Here is a 25,412-nt window from a genome sequence, read left to right on the forward strand (position 1 = left end):
ATCTCTATCTGTGGTTTCCTCTAGGAATTCATCTTGGCTGAGGGCAAGGAGAATTTCTATCCTTTATCCCTGATCAACTGGGATCAGGTGGCACACATGGCTACCCCAGCACCTCTTGAAGCCTCCAGGTTGCATACATAAACTGCCACCATAGTCAGTCTCCAGAAGGCCTCTAAGATGTTAGACTGGTGCAGGCATTTTTGCCTCCAGTTCTGCTGGCTCAGATAATATGCATTGAGTACGTGCTATGTGCCAGATGCAAGGCTAAAGCTCTTTCTATATTGAATTATATTTGATCCTCATGATAACTTGTCAGTTGATAGTACTAATATCTGTGTTTTCCATGAGAGAAAATTAGGAAGGTTAAATTACTTGTACAAGGTCACCAAACCAGAAAGTGGTATGAGCGGGATTTAAACACAGGTCTGAGATCCCAACTAATGTGCTCTGTTACTTACTATGCAATTGGAAACTGATTGAGTCCAGACCCTTTATTGTATTTGAAGGAACAGTGTCAGAGGGTCAGGCATGCTAATTCTTCTTCTAGTCTTATGTGTGGTCTAGACCCAAACTCTTTGTCCCATGCTTTCCTAACCCACCCTCTTTCTCTGCCATACTAGCATTAACAAAAGGCAGTGAAGGGTACAAGAAGTTGCTCGGCAGGGCTGCTGAAAGTGGCAGTTGTGCTGTCAGTATTTATTGACCAGTGAGTGTGCTGACAACCTCAGCATGCATCTTCCTTTCAGCATCTCCCCTACACACACACATCCAGAGCAATATTGGCTTCAGTGTCAACTATCTTATTATCTCATGTCTATTCTTGGTGAAACTATTTGGGGGCTATTATGTTAGGGCACCAATAAAAGATTTTATGTGCAAATCTGTTTCAAAGGAGGCTCAGCCATAGTGTGATGTTGGGTAATAGACCCAGTCTTTCTAGGCAGATAAAACTGCATCAATATTGCAGAGCCTCAAGGACATAAAATGAGCAAACACCAGTTAGACAAACACTAAATTCAAAGTCAAACAGTCTAACAGAGGAGATGACATGCTGATAGGATGCCATGTTGTTCCAAATGCTGTACCACACTTTTTATTCTGACTCATAGTGTGGTCCCTAGGAAAGCAGTGTTGGAAAATCAGCTCAAGATGGCAGAAGCAACTAATTCATCCACGCATAAGACTCTAGGGCCAGACTGACATGTATTGCAACTTCCTGATGAAACTTGTGGCTGTTTATAGACTCCTATGGTCCAATATTTGGAAGCCTGTTTTGTTTTATTTTGTTCTTAAGATAAATATAATCTTTGAAGGAATTACGGAAGTGGAGAGAGAAAAGCCCCAAAAAGTCAAGATTTATTATAAATAATATGAACTGAATTAATGAGCAAAGGAATTAGAAAAGTCAATTGTGCATCATTAACATCTTGGCTGATCCTTTTGTTTCTTTAAAGAGGAGGAAACACTGCAGAGGCAGTGTGAGAAGTAACTAAGATGTACCCTTAGAGGTGGTCATTTCTCTTGGCTTAGACAGATTAATCACATAATATTTGATACAGCACAATCCTCTAACTGGAAAAACTTCCACATGTCATTTCTTATTAATACGACAGCTCTCGTGTAAGCCCAATTATGGTTCTTATTCACAAATTCCCATAGCAGCACCAAGCACTTCTGTGCGACAATGTAGCATTGATTTCTCAGAACTTGGAAATTGATAGGAACCCTCACATAGAAACATCTGCCTTGGCCGTGGGTGCATTAGTCTGTTCTTGCATTGTTATAAATACCTGAGGCTGGGGAATTTATAAAGAAAAGAGGTTTGATTCGTTCATGGTTTTGCAGGCTGTATGGGAAGCATGATGCTTGGCTTCTAGGGAGACCTCAGGAAACTTACAATTACGGCGGAAGGTAAAGGAGGAGCAGACACATAATATGGCCAGAGGAGAAGCAAGAGAAGAGAGGGGAGGTGCTACACACTTTTAAACAACCAGATATCACGAGAACTCACTGTCGCACGGACAGTACCAAGGGAAATGGTACTAAACCATTCATGAGACATCTGCCCCCATGATCCAATCACCTCCCACCAGGCCCCACCTCCAACATTGGGGATTATACTTCAATCTGATATTTGGGTGTGGACACACATCCAAACTATATCAGTGAACATATTTTCTGGGAATTGGAAATTAAGTGACATGGGACCCATTCCCCTCCACATAGAGGTTTGGAAATTTCACATAGCCTGAAGGACCAGCAAAACCTTTAAAAGTCAGATAAACTTGGGTTCAAATTCCAGCTCCACCATTTATTTGTTGTGTGTCTTTGAGTATGTTATATGATTTTCCTACACCTGTTTCCCCACCTGTACATAAAATAGAAGGCTAATGTGTACACAGGAATGGTTGGCATATAATAAATGCTCAAAAATATTATTAATATCTTTACCATGTATGGTACTGGTAATGCTATTAACAATAATGATAGTAATAATAATTATTATTGTGGATATTAAATAATATCATGAAAGTAAAGCATCCAATATAGAATAGATACTCAAAAATATTTGCTTCTGACTCTCTTCTAAGATTACCTATGTCTACTTATAAATTCTAGAAACAGTTTAAGTTTTCTCCTGTGACAGAAATAGGCTCAACTTCTAAATTCCCAACGGGAGCTAGGAAATGACTCAAGGCCCTTTGGTTCTAATTTTTGGGGGCAGATTTCTGTCTTTCCTCCAGGGCAAGCCATCATCCAGAAACAAGGATAAATGAAAAAATAAAGGATCTGTCAGGTTAGGCTTGGTCACAGCAAGAGCGGGAACAAGTCAGAAGAGATAGATGTGTTTAATAGCCAATGCATTTGTCCAAAGGAATCATTTTCACTGGCCAGGAACCCAATTAAACCTGTAAAATGGAAATCCAGAAAATCAGATTAACGAGCCAGTCATTAGTAAGGAAAAGACCCAGCTAATTCTGTGTTTAGCATGACGGATGGGCCCAGAGCAAATAATTGGATGACATTCATCAAATATAAAATAAAAGGTGTCACCGAAAGGAAAAGTGGTAATAATCTTTGGCATTTACAATGCCAGCAAATTTGCTAGTAAAGAAGAGAAAAGTTCATCAAAACAGATTAATAGTCACTAAACTTTATTTCTTTCTTGTGTGCCAGAGAGCCACAGGATCACAGAGAAGCAGCAAATGCATGCATCAGCCTGCTTTTACCCTAACATTGTGAAGCAGCAAATGCATCAGCCGGCTTTTGTGAGGACTCTGCCCCTGAAGGGGTGTGCGATCTTTTGAAAATAAATTCCTGCTTTTGTGAGGACTCTGCCCTGAAGGGGTGTGCGATGTATCTGAAAATAAATTCCTTTGACCATCCAGGAACCAGGCAGGAGTTGAGAGTTCTTCACTACATCTGTGTTTTAGTCAGTATCCAATGGAGGAAACCAAACTCAAAGTCTTTCTGCTTAAGCAGATTAATTCCAACAATCTGTTATTCAGTGAGTGAATAAATATTGACCCCCTGCTTCATACCTGCCTCTATGAGGTGTGCTCACTCCTGGTTAAGGTTTCAGGTACAGACTAGAGTTGGAGAGCCCAGGTTTATAAGGGTTCAGATGTAGGCGAGGGTTAGAACGCCCAGGTTTATATTCTGGCTGTAACAATGAAAGGCTATATGATGTTGGGCAAATTAGTTGCTCTCTCTCAGCTTCAGTTTTCTGACCTGTATGAAATATTCTTTACATGATAGTTATTATTACTGTTAGTTTTATTACCTTACTTCTGCTCTCCTAAGAAGATATTATTTTAAAAATATAGCACCAGACTAGATGCAGTGGCTCATATCTACAATTCCAGCACTTTGGGAGGCTGAGGCAGAAGGCTGCTTGAGCCCAGGAGTGGCTTTGGTCACTTTGAGACCAGCCTGGGCAATAGAGGGAGACCCAGTCTCTACAAAACATAAAAAAATAAAATTAGTCAGGTATGGTGGTTTTGCCTGTAGACCCAGCTACTTGGGAGGCTGAGGTGGGAGGATTGCTTGAGCTGGGCAGGTCAAGGCTTCAGTGAACCATGATTGTACCACTGCACTCTAGCCTGGGTGACAGAGTGAGACCCTGTCTCACAAAATAAAATTTAAAAATACAGCCCGAGTGTCAAAACAGATTTTCCGGAAATGCAAGGTAACAAAACCATAGACATGCATGTGAATTACAGAGATTTTTAAAAAGTTTTTCACAAAAGATGTTGGAAACAAGATAATCTATTGTGTTATTGCAGTGAAATAAGAAAGATGGACAGAGGATTCTTCTTAGTCACAGAAGGAGGAGCATAGGCTTAGAGCCAAACTTTCTGAGGTTCAGATCTGGCTTATCTGGGACAAGTCACTCAAAACCTCTGTAGGGTTGTTATGAGGATTAAATTAGGTAATTTTCATAAAGGCTATGTGCAGTTCTGGAGTGTGGTAGATGTGCTCAATTAATGACTGTCTTATTATTTTTATTATTATGTATCCGCTGGTCATCTGCCAGAAGACCAGCTCTCTCAGTCCCTTTCTGCTTATAAACGATGGAAATTTATTTTTCACAGTTCTAAAGGCTGGAAAGCCCAAGATTAAGGCACCAGCATGTTAGATATCTAGTGAAGGCCCGGTGTCTGCTTCCAAGATAATGCCTTGAATACTGAGTCTTTACATGGCAGAAGGATAGAAGGAACAAAAAGGAAAAAAAAAAAAAAAAGAAGCCTAGCTAGTTTTCTCCAGCCCTTTTATGAAGCACTTTTCCTTTCCTGAGGAAGAAGCCTTCATGGCCTAATCACCTCTTGAACGGCCCCAACTCTTAATACTGTTGCATTGGGGATTAAGTTTCAACAGGAATTTAGGAGAGGACAGAAACAATCGGCCATAGCATTCCATCCATGGCCCCACAAATTTATGTCCTTCTCACATGCAAAATACGTTCATTTCATCCCAATAGCTTCAAATGTGTTAATTTGTTCCAGCATCAACTTTAAAATCTAGGTCCAAAGTCTCATCTGCGTATCATCTTAATAAGATGCGGGTGAGACTCAAGGAGATTCATCCTGAGGCAGATTCCCCTCCAGCTGCAAGCCTGTGAAATCAAACAAGTTATGTGCCTCTGAAATACAATGGTGGGACAGGTATGGGACAGTCATTCCAATTTCAAAAGCAAGCAAAAGGAAGGAAGGAATGAGTAACAAGTCTCAGTGAAGTCCAAAACCCAACAGGGTAAACAACCTTAAATCTTGAGGCTTAAGAATAATTTTTTTCACTCCATGTCCCACCTTCCAGACCATGGGGTGAGGATTGGGTCTCCAAGGCTCTAGGGGACCCTGCACCCATGGTTTTGGGTAGGTATAGCACATGTAGTAGCTGTGACAGATTAGAGTCCATGCAGCTGCACCAGAATGTGGCGATCAGAGACTTGAGGTAGTACTGGACAGACAGCCCCAACATTCCATGGGAGCCTGGCTCCTCCCTTCAAATTGTTTTCCCCTCAAGGCCCTGGCACTCTGGGCCTGTGATGAGCATGGCAGCCTGGAAGATCTCTGGTATGCCTTCTGGGCCATTGTTTCATTGATCTGATGAGTAGCATCTGGCTGCCTTCTAGCTGTACTAATTTTATCAATGGTCCCTTGGCCACACCCTTGGTGTTCTCTCTCAAACTTGCCTTTTTAAACTTTACATGGCCAGGCTGAGAATTTTCTAAATCTTTAAGTTCTGTTTCCCTTTCAATTGTAAGCTGCCTTTAATTCATGTCTCTCTTCTTGCATTTTACTATAAATGGTCAAAAAAAGCCATGCAGCACTCTCCACATTTGCATTGATAGTTCTTCCAGATATCCTTGTACACCACTTACAATTTCTGCCTTCTACAAATCTTTAGACACAGGCATGATTAAGCCAAGTTTTTTGCCGCTTTATAGCAAGGATGACCTTTCCTCTAATTTCCAATACCTTACTCCTCATTTCCATCTAAGACTTCAACAGCATTACCTTTACCGTCTATATTTCTACAAGTATTCTGTTCATGACCAGGTAAGTAATTTCTAAGGATACTTAAGTTCTTTCTACAGCTCCCCACTTCTTCTGAAGAAGGGTCCTCACCAGAATTGCCCTTAATGCGCTGTTTAATGCAATATAGGGTTTTTTTCTAGTATTCACTTCAAAACTGTTCATACACCTATTCATTACCTGATTCCAAAACCACTGTCATATTTTTAGGTATTTGTTATAGCAATACCAATACCAATTCAGTACCAATTTCTGTCTCAGACCATTTCTGCTACTATAGCAAAATTATTTAGACGACATAGTTTATTTCTTACATCTGTAGAGGCTGGGAAGTCCATGACAAAGACCCCTGCAGGTTTGATGTCTGATGAGGGCTTGGTCTTTGTTTCTAAGATGGTGCCTTGAACACTGTGTCCTCACATGGCAGAAGTGATGAAAGGGAAAAAAGAGGGTTAGCTAATTTTCTCTAGCCCTCTTATAAAGCACTGATCCCTTCATGATGGCATAGTCCTCATGTCCCAGTCATGTCCTCAAGGCCCCACCTCTTAATACTGTTGCATTGAGGAGTAATTTTCAACGTTCATTTTGGAAGGGACACAAACATTCAAACCACAGAACCAGCATTGTCTAGGAATGAAGTAGGTCACAACCTTGTAATAAATTATAGAAGAATAATTATAGGAATGTGTGTGCCATGAGAGTGAATGTTGAAAGTGCTATAGAAATGAAAAGAACAAAGTTCAGTAATTGAGAGATAGGAGAAATTAGAATGAATTGGTAGCATTCAAAAACCCTTCCATGAACTCATAGGATTTACATGGAGGTTTAATGCATCAGTTGGATTTTGGCAAGTACGGAGAAGGACACAGTCAGGACAAAGGGAGATTGGCAGGATGAAGCTTGGTATCTCTGGGAGATACTACAGTATCAGAGGTACTTGGAGACCCCAGGGCTCTGTGGCCTTCATATAGCCCCTTTATGTTTTGGACCATTGGACAATGCATTTAAACATTTAAAGTATAATTTCTATCTTCATTATTTACTCAAGCACAAACTTTCCTGGGTTGTGTGTGAGCTTGTAAGAGAGTCTGTGATTGTGCAGGGCTCTAATAGACATGGGAGGATGAGTTCTCAAGGCTGCGGGGCTGATCACGCTGTCAAAGGGACCACTCTATTCTCTTTTGGCCGTTGGTGACTTGGAAACCCCAATGCTCCCAGCCTTGCCCTGGACTTCTGATAGGAGGTGGAGTGTGCTATCATTTTGTTCCCTGTTGAGGCAGCTGGATCTTCCAAGGAGAAGCCCCTTTTAATTGATGATCTCTGGCCAGCATTCAGGAATGGGACTTGCCTTCTCGGATGCCGGTCTGCTTTCCCATGAATGTGTTTGGTTCAGGGTAAGGTTCAGGGTGACCTATAGAGAGGTGGTTATTAAACATATGATAGGTGACCAGATGATATATTTTGGGAGTATAAAAGCTTTGTCATCAGGTATAAGGACTCCTTTGGGGGTGATGAAAATGTTTTAGAACTAAATAGAGGGTCTGGCTGGATCACACACTGTGAATGTACTAAAAGACACCGAATTGTACACTTTAAAATTATTAGAGTATGTGAATTTCACCTCAAATTAAAAAAAACCCCACCTTTCTCATCATTGTGAACACAGAATTCAGGAACATATCTACATCTGAGAGGCAGGGGGTCAGGGCAGGTGAGGAGCACAGAGGTCTATGCAAATTGTTGTTAAAAGTCTAGTTATGAGGTGTTCAAAGTGTGGTTCCCAGACCAATTGGCATCACCTGGAAATTTGTTAGAAAATTCTTGATCCCCAACTCAGATCTATTGAATCAGAGACTCTGCAGATGGACCTCAGTAGTCTGTGTTTTCACAAGCTTTCCAGGTGATTCTGATGCATGCTGAAGTTTAAAAACTATTGATCTAGTTTCTGGGTTAGCAGGTATGTTTACATGTGTTGGTTTTCTAATTAAATGTAAAACCAAATTAAATACATACAATCATGTGAGAACTAATGGTGACTATGTGTTCAGATCTAAGGATGATATTTTATGCACTTGAGACTTATTTGGAAATGGAAAAAGACTTCAGAGCAACCTATTGATCTTAATATAGCAACACCCACCTCTAAGCCAACACACAACAATATAGATTCAGAACAGATGTTGTATCAAAATAAAAAAGTTTTAAAGTCCTGAAATACAAGGCAAGAATGATGGTAATTAGATGTAGATGTTTCTCCCTGAAGATCAGGGTGAAAACCAGTCTCTCTTCTTGGTTCACAGCATAAGCCTTTGCACCAAGTTTTTCCAAGTCTCTGCGTTCATGCTGACTCTGACATCTGCTCTACCTGGCAGCGTGTGGTGCCTGCTTTGTGGACTTCCGATCTGTGCAGAGCAAGGGGTAGCCGTGGGAGAGTCATCTCCCTCCCCGAATGAGGAGAGATGGGTGGCTTCAGTAGAGATGTTACAGCTCTTCTGCTCCCAGTAGGGCCTGTGGATGGCTGTCAGATTTGGATCAGACTGGGAGGACTGGCCTGTCTCCAGCCTGTGCTTGGACCTTAGTGAGAATGAAGCATGTGCCTCGGGTAATTGCCGCCTCAGCGCAGCAGCCTGGTTGCTATTGTTGTCCTGCTATTTTCTCTGAACAAGCCATGTTATCTTCTCCTGTGAATATTAATTTCCCCTGAGTTAGGATAATTGGGCCGAGAGCAGCCATCTGCAGAGCTGTGCCATGTTGGCAGGGCTTTTCAGCAGGCCCTGGCCAGAGGATCATTTCTTGGCGTGGTTTCCACTTTCCTCCCATTAAGAATCTATCCTTTCACAAGTGAGGTTACAGGGCTTGTCCCTGAGCCTTCTAGCCAGAGATAACAGAGTTCAGACTCAAACCCAGGACTTCTGAATTTCAAATTTGGAGTTCTTCCTCTAACTTTTGATGTTTTTAAGTATCTTGTACGTGGAAAGAGTCAATAAATATCTGCTCAATACATGGATTTGTAAATATGAAGGAAAGAAATCTGTGCTTAGATCAGAAGTGAGATTATGTTTCAAAATAATGAGAGCTTTGAACAATAGTAATTATTCAGATCCAGGAAAAATACATTTGACAATTATGTTATGGTTGGAATGAATTAATAAACAATTAAAAAAGAATAAATAGATCATGGGTGTAGCCCACATTGGTAGCTTCTCTGTTTTTAGTTGAAAATACTTACTAGGTATGTGCCATGTGCAGAGCACAGTGACCAAATAGAGTCAGTCTCTGTTCTGAGGGAGAATCTGCCAGTGGGAAAGATTGTTGTAATTGCCCACCTGTGATCTAAGCACTGTGCAGTGGGAGCAACTCAGAGTGCCATGGGATTAGAGACCCAAAGCCAGCAAGGAATATTCTCTAAAAGGTAATTACAAACCCATTGTGGTTGTTGATAGAAGAGCTAATACTTTCCAACTTGTGCATGATCTGTGGCCTCATCTGATCTCTTTGTGTTTCCCCCACAATCTAGGTAACAACTAGTGGAAGAGCCAGCTACTACGTGTCTTATCGAAGAGAGGCCTTTGCTCAGATAAAGCTGCCTAAGTACTCGTTGCCAAAGGTACTGCATGCACCACTAGCGGTCCTGGGTCCCTCTAGGCAAAGGGAGGGTTGGAGAGGCTGCTTTGTTGGGCTACTGGGAGGTTTTATCTGTTTGGAAGGACTGCTGGCATTTAGACTGACTCACCACCAAGTCGTTTGGCCTCCCTTAATGGTGCACAACCTGGATTCTGTATTCCTGTCTCAGCTGGGTACCAGCCAAGAGCTTTGATTTCCTGTAACTCAAAGGTCTGGTATAACCTTGGGTCATTTCCCAGGGGCAGTAATGAAAGGAACACTAACTTTGGAATCTCCTCTGAGGGGCTCTCCCTTTTGCAAAGGGCTTTATCACCAAATAGAAGGCCAAACTCAGCAGGAGGACAGATGCTATATGAGTGTGCATAAAAGTGCACAGATAAGTCTGGTGGTTTTATTGCTTCTTTCTACATTTTAAGGCTAAATAAAAATGTATTGCTTATGTTTCTACTCCCCCTGCCGCCATGAGTAATTAAAAAGGGGTAAATTAATAGAATGTTAATATCAAATGTTGGCATTTTAACTCTTCTATTGAAAAATCATAAAACTTACTTTGGGGACCCCATTCCTTGTGAACATTGGCTTGTGGAGGGAGATGGACCTTAGAACCTCAGTGTGAAAATGGACAGGTTATAATTGCATCACTTAATGAGGCTACAAAGGAGTAAAATCTCAGGTTAGACACATATCAGGTGTAATGTTGCAAAGACTTGGGTCTCTAAGCTGGTACTAAGGAACATATTATGAAAGACTAAATGAGTACAGAGGTGGAGGAATTATGGCATGAGAAAGTGGATAATTTCCTACCCCCAGTTGTTATTATTCATTCATTAATTTATGCATGCGTGTATTCATTCATTTACTCTTTTATGCATCCGTTCAACTATTCTTTCTCCATTTAACTTTTCCTCTGTGAACTAAACTCTACGAATAGAGTAGTGAATAAGGCACAAATGGTCCCTGTCTTCATGGATGTTATGTTCTGGAAAAAAAAGATACTGAATAAGCAACGATAGGTATGAGAGTGTTATAGAAGTTCAAGGGCCATCTTGGCATAAAAGGTGGTTTTAGTCAACTATGGGTAGTGAGGGCAGTTTCCTAGAAAAAGTGATGTTTAAGTTGATACAAGAAAAATAAAGGAGTTAATTCTGCAAACAAAGATGGGGAGAAGCTGATAGAAAATATATGCATAGGCTCGATTTTAAGAGACAGCACCGTTCATTCAACAAACTAGGAAGCCATCTTGAGAGACTGGGTTGCAGAGAGGCTGATAAGGTCAGTAGAGACCACTTTAAGTACCTTCAGGGGCCATGGGAACCAATTTCCCATTTTCTCTACCCTCTCTCTGATAAGCTTTATGGGACCATTGTATAGTATTGTGTTTGCAGGATGTACCCATCAGATATTCTAAACCCAAACAGGAAAGAGATATTCCAGCGTGGAGAAGGTTAGAAAGGGGAAATTCACAGTTATGCTCTTTCTAAAGGAGAATGCCCCGTTACAGTAACCGGAAGGTCTCCCATGTTTCTAAGCCTAGGAAATGAGTTTAGGGAACTTTCCAAGCCATCTCCCTGAGGTAGGGATTATTTTGTTTCTGTATTTGTGCATCTTTTATGTATTTTTAACCTTCTCAGGAAAACCAACCATTCACTCCCCTGGACAGTGTGGCTGCAGGTGGGGACAAATGAGGCCCTGAATTGATCACAACCCTAGAACACTCTGTTAATGATTAGCAACCCCGAGGCAATTTATTGTGGTGGAATGCCATCCGCTTAGTCCCTTTTATAGAGCCTCATCCAGAGCAGCTTCTCATTAATATGAGGGCTGCTGTGAAAATAGCTGGATGGTTATCGATCCCCTTTATTAGCCAGTGCTGGCCCAAGTTTTCATAGTGAAAGCTGAAGAGGTGGGGACGGAGAGGGTGGAGGGAGATTGGTTCTTTCCATTGTTTAAAAATGAAAATGGCTTTTAAGCAAGTTTTGCTGTTCCATGCAGTGCCGTGGATGCTTTTAGGTGGCTTGCTTAGAAACAAAGGCATGAAAAGCTCCCTATCATCATTGCCCTCGCACCTCTGCTCCCAGCTTACATGTTCAGAGTATGCTCTCCTGGGGTACTCCATAGCTTTGTAGTGTTTGGCAGAGAATGAAATGAGTGCCATTAACAATGAGGAGCATTATTAGGAGCCACAGCCTTGTGCTGAGCCCTCCATAACTCAGTCCCTGGGCATCAGGTTGGTGCTCCTAGTCCAACAGGCATGAAAAGCACACAGCAGCAGAGGGCATGGGGCAGGTGATAGGGAGCAGGTAACCTAGGGAAAAGACAGGCGAGCTTATGAGCAGAGACCCTGAGCTTTCATTCCAGCTCTACCACTTACTTATCCATGAGCCCAGGTCTTCACATCTGTCAAATGGGGTTAATATTGTTTGACAGAGTTGTGAGGATTTAATGAATGGCTCATTGTTAGTCAAGTGTAAAGTGTTCGACAAATCTAAGGCATGGTTTTGGTCTGGGCGGAAATAATACTGAGGCTCTTAACCTGTCCTACATGGAGATCAGTGTTCATAATGGGATCACATTCCAGACTGACCTTGGACTCAATATTGCCTTAAACCCTCACTTTACCATGCTGAGCCTGATATACCCTCTTTTGTCTCTTAGATTCTGGACTTATTCTTAACTTACTACTCTAATAAATTGTTTCTACAAGAGAAAATATTTTTGTTTCTTTCTGTATGGGATTCAGGTTGGAAGTAAAAATGTTGATCTTTGCCTGAGCCCTGTGCTCCTGGAAAACAGCCAAGGTTAAGAAATTCTGCACCCTTTCGTGTTTGGGAAATGGCTTATTGCAGACCCCCTCTCTCCATATGACTTGATAAGACTTAGACGTCTGTCTTGTTTACCTATAATAAGACCAGATTCCCATTCTTTTTCTCATACATGATTTGCTAAAATGTTGTCCTGCTGGCCAATCTGGACAAAATGCCTGCTAATTTGACTTGCTCAAACTTAAAACCAGCTTTTCTCTTTCCTCAAGCCCCTGAACTTTGACCCACTCTTGAGCTTGTGTAACCAACGGGAGCTGAAGCAAGCATGGCAATGAGGAACAGCCCCCCTTAACAGCCCTTCTGAGAATCAGCTGACCCCAAAGAAAATTTCCTGTTCAATTGCTCGATCATGCCACCTGCACACCCTACTTTTCACACCCAGTTATTTCTAGTTTTCTTTTACTTTTTCCCATAAAAGTCATTCTTTTCTGCCTTCACTTCAAGGTGCTTGCAGGTATTGCAAGTCTTTTCAAATAAAATCTCTTCTTACCTAAGTCTGGGTTCATTTTTTATTTGACAGTAGAATATGGTTAATTCTGTTTTGAATAATAAAAGAGAGGAAAGGGAAATATGTCTTAGAAAATTCATTATAATGATAATAACAATGATATTAACCTTTTGTTTCCTTAGTTTTTACATTTCCCCAAATACTGATTTATCCTTCACTGCTGTGTCACGGCCACACTTCTCAAAAGAGTTATCTGTAATTCTAACCTCTTTTCTTACTCCCTATTCTCTCTTCAGCCTACTGCTGTATATTCTTTGCCTGTACATCCATCTATCCACTATTTCACTAAAAATCCTAGCCATTGCTACAGTGGCCACCTGCATGCCAAATCAAATAGATGCCTCTACATCTTTATTGCTTTTCACCATTCTGGAACATTTGATACTGATGAAAATAATCCATACTTGATACTCTTCCCTTTGGTAGTTTTTTTTTATGATTTGTTTTTGTGGATCCCCTTCTTACCACTCTCTAAATGTTGGTGTTCCTAAGTTCTTCTTGTATTCTGCATGGCTCCTAGGTGACTTCATCCCTCACTTTTTTTCAATAGTGGTGACTCCTATATCTACAACCCCAGCCCATATCTCTCCATTGAACTCTAGACCACATATCCAACTGCCTATTTGATGTAGATCCTCTTAAAGATATCCCATTTAACCAAGGTTGGAAACTAAGCTTCTAGTCTGCACTTTATAGTCCTTATATCCCATCTTTCAACTATGTTTACTTATACACTCCATTTGTTTCTTCAATAGTCTTTTGTTGGATGTCTACCATGTGCCAGACACTCTGGTGAGTATTAGAGATAAAGTGATACATCAGAGAACATAGTTTATGCTCTTCGGGATCTTATAATCTAATGAAACAGACAGACATCAAACAAATAATTACATAAGATACTATTTAATTATAATTGTAATGAGTGCTATAAAGGAAAAGAGGAGTTTCATAAATCACGTTATCTGAAGCATTATATATTTGTCCTACTCCCTTCTCCCGCTGTAGATTTTACCTCCTTACTATCTCACCAGTCTGTCTCCTGGGGACCTCATGGAGAACCGGCTTCCTTGGTTCAGGCCCTCCTGAGTTATTATCTGAACTGTTGCTGGGGCCTTTTAAGCCTTTCTCCCTGCCTCTAGCATTGCCCCTCTTAAGTCTTCTCTTCACAATGCTTCCGCAATTAATTTGATCGTGCAAGGATCCCTATCCCCTCTAACTAAATCTCTGTATATATCAATTCTAATCATGCCTTTCTCTTGCTTAAAATCTTGTGATAATTTTGTGCTATTCTTTGGGCAAAAGTTAGGTGTGCCATAGCACCCCTTATGATGTTACCCACTGTCTGCCTCACCTCCTCCAGAGGGAAACTGCTTTTATGCGATACAGATTCCCACACATTTCCTTGACTGTTCCATGCTCATTGTCACCTCTAAGCATTTGTACTCCAGTCACCATTTTTAGCACCTCTATCATAGCACTTAGTCAAATTTGAGAAAGGCCACTAGAGTATGTGATGTCTCCACCATCAGAAGACAACTTCTTGAGGGCAGGTTTTACTTTTTCTCTATTTCCGTTGTCTGACACATGGCAGATGCTTAATAACACGGGTATTTATATAATGAATAAAGTTACATTAGGCCTAGATTATAAGAGAATGTTTCAACATCAGTGAAGTATTTTCACCATTGTTCACCTAGGAAGTCACAGGTTTTAGTTTTCAAAAGCAATCATAACTCTCCCAAATTATTGTCTTGGCAGGGCAGACATGGAATGTTATTTATAATTGCTTTCCAAATATAAATATGTATGTGATTATGTCTGATGCTTTTCAAGTTCCAAGTTTAGTAAAGTCCCAGTCTAAATTTACTCTTATTGCATTTTCCCTCCTTGGATTTCTCTCTTTAACACCAAAGTTTTCCCTGCATGTTCTCAGGACCAACAAGTAAGGCAATGACATATGCTATGGAGCTCAACTGAGGTAACTCAGTTTAAGAAATAAGCTTCATTATTGTTCAGGTCTCTATTGGACCAATTTTAGCTAATTATTCTTTTCTTTTTCTTGAAGACTGAATGTTCTAATTATTATTGGTTGACCCCATTCAACCATAAAGACCTATTTAGACAAAGGTTATATATTTCAGAGTGTTTCAAAGAGTGATTCCCTGAACTTAGATGCACCAGAATCATGTGGAGGGCTTGTTCAGATGGAAGAATCTAAGGGTCTACTCCAGACATACTGAATTATAATTTCAGGCGGTGGTCAGGATCAGAGGCAGCCAGGTTTGCTGTATGTACATTTTAGGTTAATGTTCTTAGTACAAGTCTGCATGCTATTAAGATTGCTAGGTCATTTTGATGCACACCAAAGTTGTATCCCCACTGATACAGTGTTTAAAAGTTAGCTTCTTGGTTAAGATTAGGTTTAAATTAAGATAAAATTATAGGTTTATATCTTAGTAATGTCATTTATTAGCTTTGGCAAATTAAGGAATTATCAAACAGATATCTCAGAATTCTGGGTACCAGAGAGCAGTCTTACTCCAGAGCCTGGAGCACTTGTTCACCAGGTGACACAGCCCCGGGACAGCATTAACCTAATATGCACTCACAGCAAACCTGGATGCCTCTAATCCTGACCATGCCCTGGTGTTTTAAGTTGTTCTTTTCCCATTTCTTTTACATTAGTTTAGTCTAAAATAACTTAGCTCATTCATTTTTATGACCAAAACATCTGGGAAAAACCAGGCATTTCTACTGCATTTTTAACAGGGTAAGTGAATTTAATTCGTATTTCCTGCAGCTGTGATTTCCCCTCCTACTGGGTTCTTCGGCATTCATTCCACACCAACACAACACGACTTCATCACACGGTTTTTAAGAGTAAGCTTTTTTTCCCATTTTCAAGCAGCTCAGCAGGAACCTGTAATTCTACAAGGTGTGTAAGCACAAATGAGCAAGTGAGGTCTTAGTGAAGGTGACCCAGACAGTTCAAGGCCAGAGGCTGAGATTTGACAAAGAATCTTCAATAAAAAGATCCAGAACTTGCTTTTCTACTTCTCTCACCTCCAGGTTGTCCAAATCAAATGGGTTTACTCCTTTATAAATCATCTTGGAGGAGCTCTCTGTGGTGCTGACATTACAGACATTGCTGTTTCTTTTTACTTGAAACGGTTTCTAGGAAAGGTTGGTCAAACACAGTAAAGGCTAGACCCTGCCTGATTATTAAGTTACAGTCAGCTCCACTCCCCCATCATCCTTTTACCAGTGCTTTCCATCACAGCAACACGGTTGCCTTTCCTTCTGCTATCTATTACTCTTTGGCATATACACCAGTATGTTTATGCAGTTTTTAACTCCTTCCATTTTTTGGCAAATGATTATCCATGTCCTCCTGACTGTGTAAGTTCTCTAGGTAAGGGCTTAAATTTGTGATAATCTTTGTACAGTGCCTACCTACACAGGCAAATGGGCTTCTATAAATTATTTGGCATTGTAAACTACTAGGTGTGATTTTAGAAATGATCCAGACAGAGCAAGACCCTGTCTTTAAATTTTTTTTTAATTAAAAAAATAAAAATGATCCAGTCCGGGATTAAAACTAAAGTGATGTCAGGACCTAGGAAGTTAACATCAGTATGTAAGTGGCGGACCGTAAGAACATATGGATATAGAGGGCTGAGACCCTAACTTGGGGTCCTGACTCCATCTGAAAGACCAGAGACTCTGGTTTTTGGTACAGAATATGGCCAAGCTAAACATTTGTGATTCATATTTACTTCATGAGTCATCAGTTTGAAATCTCTAATCTAGAGGTGATATATGCAGTGACTGGAAACCATCCATTATGTTGGAGTCAGACCACAGAGGTTTAAAACCTGGTTCTGCCATTTGATAGCCATATAATCTGAAACAGATTGGTAAACTTCTGTGTGCCTGAGTTTGCTCTTCAGTAAAATGGGAATAATCATACCACCTCCCTCACAAAATTATTTTCATTTTTAATTGAAAAAATACATTTAGATGGCATAGAATAGTCCCCAAAGAAATCCAACCTCTTCACTAGGTGAGAAAATTGAAGTTCAGAGAGACTGACACATTCAGCATCATGCAGCTTACTTACAGCAGTGCTTGTATTTTGACCCAGAACATTAAATTCCAGGTTGAGTATCCTTTTCTCTATATCAGTGATCTTCAACATAATTTCATTGGCAGCAGAACCTCCCTTACCTTTTGTTCCTAAAATATTACACAGAATTCCACTGTATACAACAGATGCAAATTTTTTCTGCTCTGATTGAAACAGGATTGCAGGTCTAGAGCCCCACTCATTGGTTATACCTCCATGCCACATTTCTGGCAATCCTCATGACTCTGAAGATTTTAAAGAAAAGTGTGTAAACCACCATACTACAGAATTTAAAAACATAAATGAATATCTAATGACAAGTTAGGCTCTGTCTTCATTGCATGTGTGAGCTTCCTTTAGCAAGGGTGTCTGTCTCTGTTGGCACTAACTCTTAAATTTTAGGTATAACAATAAAAAATGAAAGTAGATGAATCCTTGAAAGCCGTGGGAAACGATATCAACCAAAGCCCCTAACACCCATTTTGCTGTCACTTAGCAAGGAACAGAAATCATGAAGCTTATAATTTATAGCCTTGGTTCAACATGGAATTGTTTGACATTGCCTATAACTCAAGCTTTTTCTCAGCAATTTCATAAGTCATAGTAATTACTTGGCATCCCAAAGGGCAGAGAGATATGGAGATCTGCTGCCTTACAAGCCTTCCATCTTCTTTCAGGACATGCACATCATCAGTACAGATGAGAACCAAGTATTTGCTGCGGTCCAAGAATGGAACCAGAACGACACGTACAACCTCTACATCTCAGACACGCGTGGGATTTACTTCACTCTGGCCATGGAGAACATCAAGAGCAGCAGAGGTCTAATGGGGAACATCATTATTGAATTGTATGAGGTATGTAGCCAAAATTCTCCTTCCCTTGGGTCTGTCTCTCTTTTTCATGAGTTTTAATGGTATAAACACAAGCACTGGAGTTCTGGGTTCAGATTCCAGCTGTACCACTTAGCAATTGTATGACTTTGGGCAAGGGACTTCTATATGCCTCAATTCTAGTAAAATAGAGATAAAATATTTACCAAGGAGATTATTGTGAGATGAGAGATTATGGATATACTGCATCTAGTGTAGTGGCTGACTCAACAAAGTTAGTATTCTTGTATGTATAAACAATTGATTACCAGACAGAAATTAAGGTATTTGGCCTAGGTGATTTTTTAAGTAGCTTTGTAAACTCTGTGTTGCTTTTGTGGACCCTGAATGGAGAGAGTGGTGCTACTTATGTGCCTTAAATTATTTGGAAAGTCCTGTTTTATGAACAAATTTTATGGGAAAATAAAAGCGAATATCAGTGGTGGGAATGAGAGTTTTTCTAAGATTCCACCAGATGCCAACATCTATGCAGGGTAAAAAACTGGCCTTGACATAAGTGTGTCACTTATATTAAGCTTGTTAAAAAGTGTGATAACTAATTAAAGAATAATTTACTAAGAAACCAAGTGACTCCATGTAGTAACTGTAGAGAGAAAGAGAGAAAAAAAGAAACCATTTTCAGTGACCTAAAAGATATGGTACCTTTTATAGTGACAGTGTGTGGCCTTTGACAGTCCTGGACCCAGTGAAGGAACTTGACTGACCACCTGGATATGAAGGATTGAGTTGAGCAATGAAGGTGTGTCTCATTATCCAATATTCACCAGTAACCGGTGGCCACACCCATACAGACTGTGATGGTTGAGATCATTCACAGAAAGAGATACGTTGTCTATTCTGGGTGGTGGCCTCAGAGCTGGGTGAGCTGTTCCCTTGTGGGTTTTCCTATTGAGGAGTGGGAGTGGCTACATGCATGGGTTTCTACTTTATAGTGGTCTCTTCTAAGCAGTGCCTGTCAAAGTCCCAGCAGCCCTAAATTGGTATCTAAGTTGGCTACTCAGTTACTGAGTGATAAGGTTTGGTTCTGTGTCCCTACCCAAATCCCATCTGGAATTGTAGTCCCCACGTGTTGAGGGAGGGACCTAGTGGGAGGTGATTGGATCATAGGGGTGGTTTTCACATGCTGTTCTCATGATAGTGAGTGAGTTCTCACAAGAGCTGATGGTTTTAGAGTGTGGAACTTCCTCACTTCCTCTCTCTCTCATGCCACTATATAAGACATACCTTGCTTCCCATTTGCTTTCCACTGTGATTGTAAGTTTCCTGAGACTTTCCCAGCCATGCGGAACTGTGAGTCAATCAAACCTCTTTTCTTCATAAATTACCCAGTCTCATAGTATCTTTGTAGCAGTGTGAGAATGGACTAATACACTGAGAGTGGCAGAAATATTTAAGATTGCACCTGTTCTGTTAGGCAGAGAGATGATAACATAAAGGCATGGGGCAAATGAATGTACATTTTAAAAGAAGGAGTGAATGTCATAGGGTAGAAAACAAAATCAGTAGAAATACACTGATTTCCTAGAGAGTAACTGACAAGTGCTGAAATAATTCCCTTAAACAACAAGGTCCCAGTTTTGGAAATGTTCCAGATTGTTTTACAGAGGTGTGGAGACTAGTAGAGATGACTAAGGGGAGTAAATACCTTTGGGAAGCTTACATTTCTATGCCTCTAACCATACCAGGAGGCAGAAATATAACTTTGTTATTGGACAATAAGTCACATCTTGTGGGAGGGTTTGGATTAATGTTCCCAGGACTGAGGCCATTCCAAGTTCCTGTTTGTACAAGTAAAGCCATAGAGATAAGACTGTGATTCATGTCCCTGTGACCAGACCCAAATAGGGGTGGGTGGGCATTGCTGCAGATGACCTTGCAGTCAAGAAATTCTTGTGTCTCTGATCCTCTTGGTACAGTGGGTGAGTTTGCCACTATGCTGCTCTTATTCTAAGAAGGGGTGCCTGAAACTCCTTGGTCATTTACAACAGTGTGACACAGTGATATGGAATGAGGCATGAATCAAAATGAAGAATGTGCCCAGATACATGCAATTTTTTTCTTTCCGCTTAAGTTGGTCTTGTGTTTTCAGTCTTATTGAAGAAAAAAATGCATGGTGTCACCGCATCTATAGAGAAGACATAACAGACAGGGCAACTTTAAAAATAAAACAGCTTTCTTGATCTTGTTTTCCATTCAATTTTAGCAGGATTGATCGCACCCCTGCTTTGTGTTCAAGCTCATGAGGAAGGCAGGAGAGTTATGACTTAGTTTTTACCTTCAGAGAGTTTGCAATCTAGTTTGTTGGGTTTTGAGGGGGTCCATAAACAAAGTTCCTTATTTACCTGGCCAATGCTGGAACCGATTAGGACAGCAACAAAGGGCAAGACAAATGGATATCAAACACAGCTTTATTGCTTTTAAAAATTATGCACAAGGAAGTGGGATTGATAATGCTGTACCCCAGAATTGAATTCATCCATTCAGTCCCAGACAGAAATGATAAATCAAAGACTGTCTTATGGAAGCCTGTTCCTATGATACCGCAGCACTGATGTAAAAAGGATGTGATCTGTGCAGGCAGATCCTTAAAAGAGGGGCAGGGGGATGGGGATGAGCTGTACATGCGCAGTTCTTCTTCTCAACGTTACCACTCTGACTATCAGTCCTTTTGCCCTGGGGAGGAAATAGTGAAGAAGAAGGAGGCATTCCAAACGTAGGAATGGAATGAGCCGAGGACTGAATGGATGGTGCTGATTTGTGAGAAAGTAAGCTAGCCAGGCTAATTGTGTGGAATAGATGCTTGTCAGGGACAAGAATGAGGGCTGGATAAATAGCTGAATTTCAGATTCTAGAAAACATGTAATACCAAGTGAATAAATTGGAACCTGACATTATCTAGACCATGACCATACTGAAGATTTTTAGAGGGTAATGCTGTTTTGCACCTGGAGATACATTCTGTGGTTTGGAGATAAAGCTCAATTTAATTGGTCTCTAGGGGTCATTAGAATTTAACCTTCTTTACTGGAAATTCTCACAGAAACTGTGATTATGTACCATATGGCCAGTTAGCAAAGAGACTACAACTTTTCTGGACTCCAAGTGCCCTTGAGTAATGCAACTGAGAAAACCAGTAAGTTTTCACATTCAATTCAGCTAAATTAGCACACTTTTATGGAGTGTATTTTGTTTGATGATGTTAGGACTGGTGCATGAGATTCATAATTACTGGAATGATACAAGTGACTCTATTAGGGTAATTATCACAGTCTAACTTGTATTAGAGGTGTGATTCCACCAGGTTGTGGAGTCACAAAAGAATAATTCTAACTTGAGTAATTTGGAGAGACTTATAGATGAGTTTGGCTTAATTATAGACAAATTGTTGGAAATAAGAAGAGAACCAGAGTCAAATGAGTAGGGATCCTATTTTATGAAATGTTGAGTGGCCTTGTGGAGCAGTGGGGATGAGGATTGTAAATATACTGGTAAAAAGCTGACTGAAGATTCAGGCATTTATGCTATGGGCTAGTATTTCTTTATCTTTTTTCCCCTCATATTTACATACCCAGAAAATATTCGCACGTGTGATGTAGTCCCTTGTGCCAGGTTAATTTGTAACTTTATATTAGAATAGGACATTACACCTGTTTCCCCTTGACTCAAAGGTTCAGAGATGTCTTTAGGTAATTTTCAGATATCAGGTAGCTTGGGCTGACCTTGCCCACTTAAGCCACAGGTATATCATTCCATCTTCTGCATGGACCTCTGAAGCCTCTTCTTGGTAATGGAGAGGAGACAAAGAAAGCAAGAACTTATTTGGAAATTCCCCTTGCAAGCCTTGGCACTGAAAAATCCTTGGACCAATGGAGATCAACCCCACTGAACTCCCCAAAATCTAACAAGGCTGAGATAATTTCCATTTCAAATCTGTTGGAGTTGTCTCCTGCTGTAGAGAGATTCTCCTGCTTGTTCTTTCTCAAATTCCTGCTTCAAAGTACAATGTTGTCATGACTATAATTACATAATTAGGGGAGAAAATAACACTTGAAGGCCAAGTAATAATCGATCTCTTCTTTGAGATGTCAAGCCGACTCCTTCAAAACAAGGCTGGTATTGACAGTGAATGTAGCCTATTGTGTGTACTTACCATTATTCTCGTAACACTCTTTTCATATAGAGCTCTATTGCAGTGTCTTCACATCCCCAGCTATAAACTACATTTCTTTTTAATTACTCTCCCTAATAAATCAAGAAACAAATATTCTTTCCAACACCCGCAGTTATACTATGGCAACGTTCTCTGAGCTGCCGGTGTGATACATTTTCTTCAATGCTCTCCTGGATATTTTGCATCTAACTTATAACTCCTTACAATAATAACCACAGCATACCTGGCAATGCTTTAGACCAGCACTGTCAAATACATACATAAGGTGAGCTACATACACACTTCCACATTTCTGCTTCCCACATTTTATAAAGTAAAAAACAAACAGACAAAATTAATTTTAATAATATTTTTTATTTAAACAAAGTATCTAAAATGTCATTTCAGTATACGTTCAATGTAAACAATTATTTAGTTATTTTATATTTTTCCATACTAATTTTCATAATAAGTCTGCAAAATCCTGGATGTATTTTACATGTCCCATGAATCTCAATTTATATGCTAAATTTTCACCAGAAATACTCGATCGGTATTTAACATTTCATAAATTTACAGTAAAAAAAGAAGATTCACATACCCAAGTTATTCTCAACAAACTTAAAAGTTTGCCAATAACTGAAATGGGTATCAGTTCTTCAATTCAAATTTCTATTGGTTAAAATGAAATAAAATTAAAAATTAGTTTCTTTGTTCCCGTAGCCACATTTCAAGCCATATGTGGCCAGTGGCTACTGTTTTGGATTGCACAGTCGTAAACAACTTATATATTTTTTTTCTTATTTATCTCTCACAATATCACATTCTTCATTGTGCCTGTGAGATTACAGAGATGCAGAGAATTTAGTGGCTTGGCTCTGATCACACAGCTAGTGGCGCTGCATTTTCAAGAAATCCACGTCTGCTTGACAAACCACTTAGGCTTTTCTCACTATTAATTTTTTTTTGCATTTTTATGGAGGTATAATTTATGTATAGTAAAATTTACCCTTTTAGTATAAGTTCTGTGAGTTTTGATTTGTGCATTCTGGTGTGTAAATTGTGCACAAATCACAATCAAGACATAGAACAGTTCCATTACCCCAAATATTCCCTTATTGCCCTTTTGTAGTCCACCCTTCTCTACCCCAAAGTCACTGACAAACACATACCTGACCTCTCTTTGTCTTTAGTTTTGCCTTTTCTAGAGGGTGAGTAAATGGAATTATACAGTAGGTAACCTTTTCAGTCTGACTTTTTTTCGCTTAGAATAATGCATTTGAGATTCACCCACATTGTTGAATACATTGGTTCCTTCTGTTTCTGAGCAGCATTCTGTTGTGTGATGTGACAGAGGTTGTTTTTCAATCACCAGCTGAAGACCGTTTAGGTTACTTTTTAAAATTTTGTGTGATTATGAATAAAATATCTATAAACATTCTCTTGACCATAAATTTTTATTTCTCATGGGTAAATACTTAGGAGTAGGATTGCTGAGTTGAATGTTAAGTATATGTTTATAAGAAGCCACCAAATTATTCCAAAAGTGGCTGTGGGATTTTGCATTTCCACCAGCAAGGTATGAGAGTAGCAGTTGCTTCATATCTTCAGAAACACTTGCTTGGTTTGACAGAGAGAGAGAGGAGAGAGAGAGAGAGAGAGAGAGAGAGAGAGTGTGTGTGTGTGTGTGTGTGTGTGTGTTTGTAGCTGTTCCGATGGGGATTTAGTGGTAACTCATCGCAGGTGTGATTTGCTTTTCTTCAGTGACTAAACAGCTGGACCCAGTATACCTGGATGGATAAAATGAAACTTCCAGGCCGGGCGCGGTGGCTCACACCTGTAATCCCAGCACTTTGGGAGACCGAGGCGGGCGAATCACGAGGTCAGGATTTTGAGACCAGCCTGGCCAACATGGTGAAACCCCATCTCTACTAAAAATACCAAAAAATAACTGGGCATAGTGACAGTCACCTATAATCCCAGCCACTCAGGAGGCTGAGGCAGGAGAATTGCCTGAACCCAGGAGGCAGAGGTTGCAATGAGCTGAGATGGTGCCACTGCACTCTAGCCCAGGTGACTGAGTGAGACTCCATCTGGAAAAAAAAAAAAAAAAAAGAAACTTCCCAGCCAGCCTCAGTATTCTGGTCTCTTTGCCCATCTTATTGATGTTTCCTTGCCTTTCCTCTCCCTAGAGCCTGTCATCTTCCCTCTGCTTTATCATGACCTTCAGTGACCTTTATCGGGCCAGAAGGACAGCTGCTTAGAGACTCCACAGGGTCTTTTTTCCCTGAACCAACCTTCCTCAGCCCCTCACCACAGGTGGGACTCTAGGGACAGCCCAAGGCAGATCATGGTAATTGCTTTTCTCAGCAGAGCCCTGGCTTCTTTGTCCTGAGGTCTCTGGGAGGTGACCAACAGATGACCATGCCACCTGGACTCAGCATTCCGCCAAGGGGCCTGCTGTCAGTTTCCCTCTGCACTCAAATTGATTCCCAGAGGGAAAGTGGGCCACACAGGCTAGACACCTTGTATTGTCCTCTTCCGTGGGCACCATCACAAGCTGTTACCCTTCTCCCTGGACTGCTGAAATAATCAGCAGCAGCCAAACATCTGATTTCAAACAACAGTGGGTGGAAGTATGTTTAAAGTTAATTCAATGCTTTGTAGCTCCTTGGATGAGGACGAGTAAAAACGCATGTCTCATTCTCCAATTCCTTTACATTGCATTTAGTGAGGGTGCGTAGTCTTCATAATACTTTTGTCTTAGAAATATATGTGTACATACATGTGTACACATACATGCATATATGGGTATGAGTCTACTGGGTTGCAACATAAATGTATTTCTTACTTGGGTTTCAGTCAAAAAGTGTGAAAGCTGTTGGCTTAGGACACACAAAAGCCAAGTGCCTTCCAAACTCGCAGTCCATTTATACAAGACATGAAGCCAAAAAAGTGATTCAGTAATAATGTAAGGGCTTTGAACTATCCAAACACAAGTGGGAAATGTTCCGTTTCTTTCAGACGGGAAGGAGATTGCTGTGGCATTATGTACAACTGCAGGAGAAGCATCCTCACAGCTGCAAGTGGGTTCCCTGGGAGTCTGTCCTTTCTACATCTTTTTAGTCCCCATTCCCCTGGTTTTGTTCTCAGAATATGTGGGACACACAGAAAATGCCCGTCCAAATGGTGAAGTGCTCAGTCGGAAAACATGGTAATGGTAATGGTAATGGTTCTTTAATTTGTTAACC

General features: G+C 40.4%; 1 protein-coding gene across 1 annotated transcript in view; it reads left to right on the plus strand.

Moving 5' to 3' along the window:
- Positions 1-25,412, plus strand: part of SORCS3 (sortilin related VPS10 domain containing receptor 3) — a 616,732-nt gene that overhangs the window by 486,663 nt on the left and 104,657 nt on the right. The window contains exons 8-9 of the mRNA XM_003825558.7: positions 9,556-9,645; positions 17,796-17,975. Coding sequence (XP_003825606.2) covers positions 9,556-9,645; positions 17,796-17,975 — 270 coding nt within the window. The remainder of the gene's footprint in view (positions 1-9,555; positions 9,646-17,795; positions 17,976-25,412) is intronic.

The sequence above is a fragment of the Pan paniscus genome, chromosome 8 (genome assembly GCF_029289425.2).
Source record: "Pan paniscus chromosome 8, NHGRI_mPanPan1-v2.0_pri, whole genome shotgun sequence".
Taxonomy (NCBI): domain Eukaryota; kingdom Metazoa; phylum Chordata; class Mammalia; order Primates; family Hominidae; genus Pan; species Pan paniscus.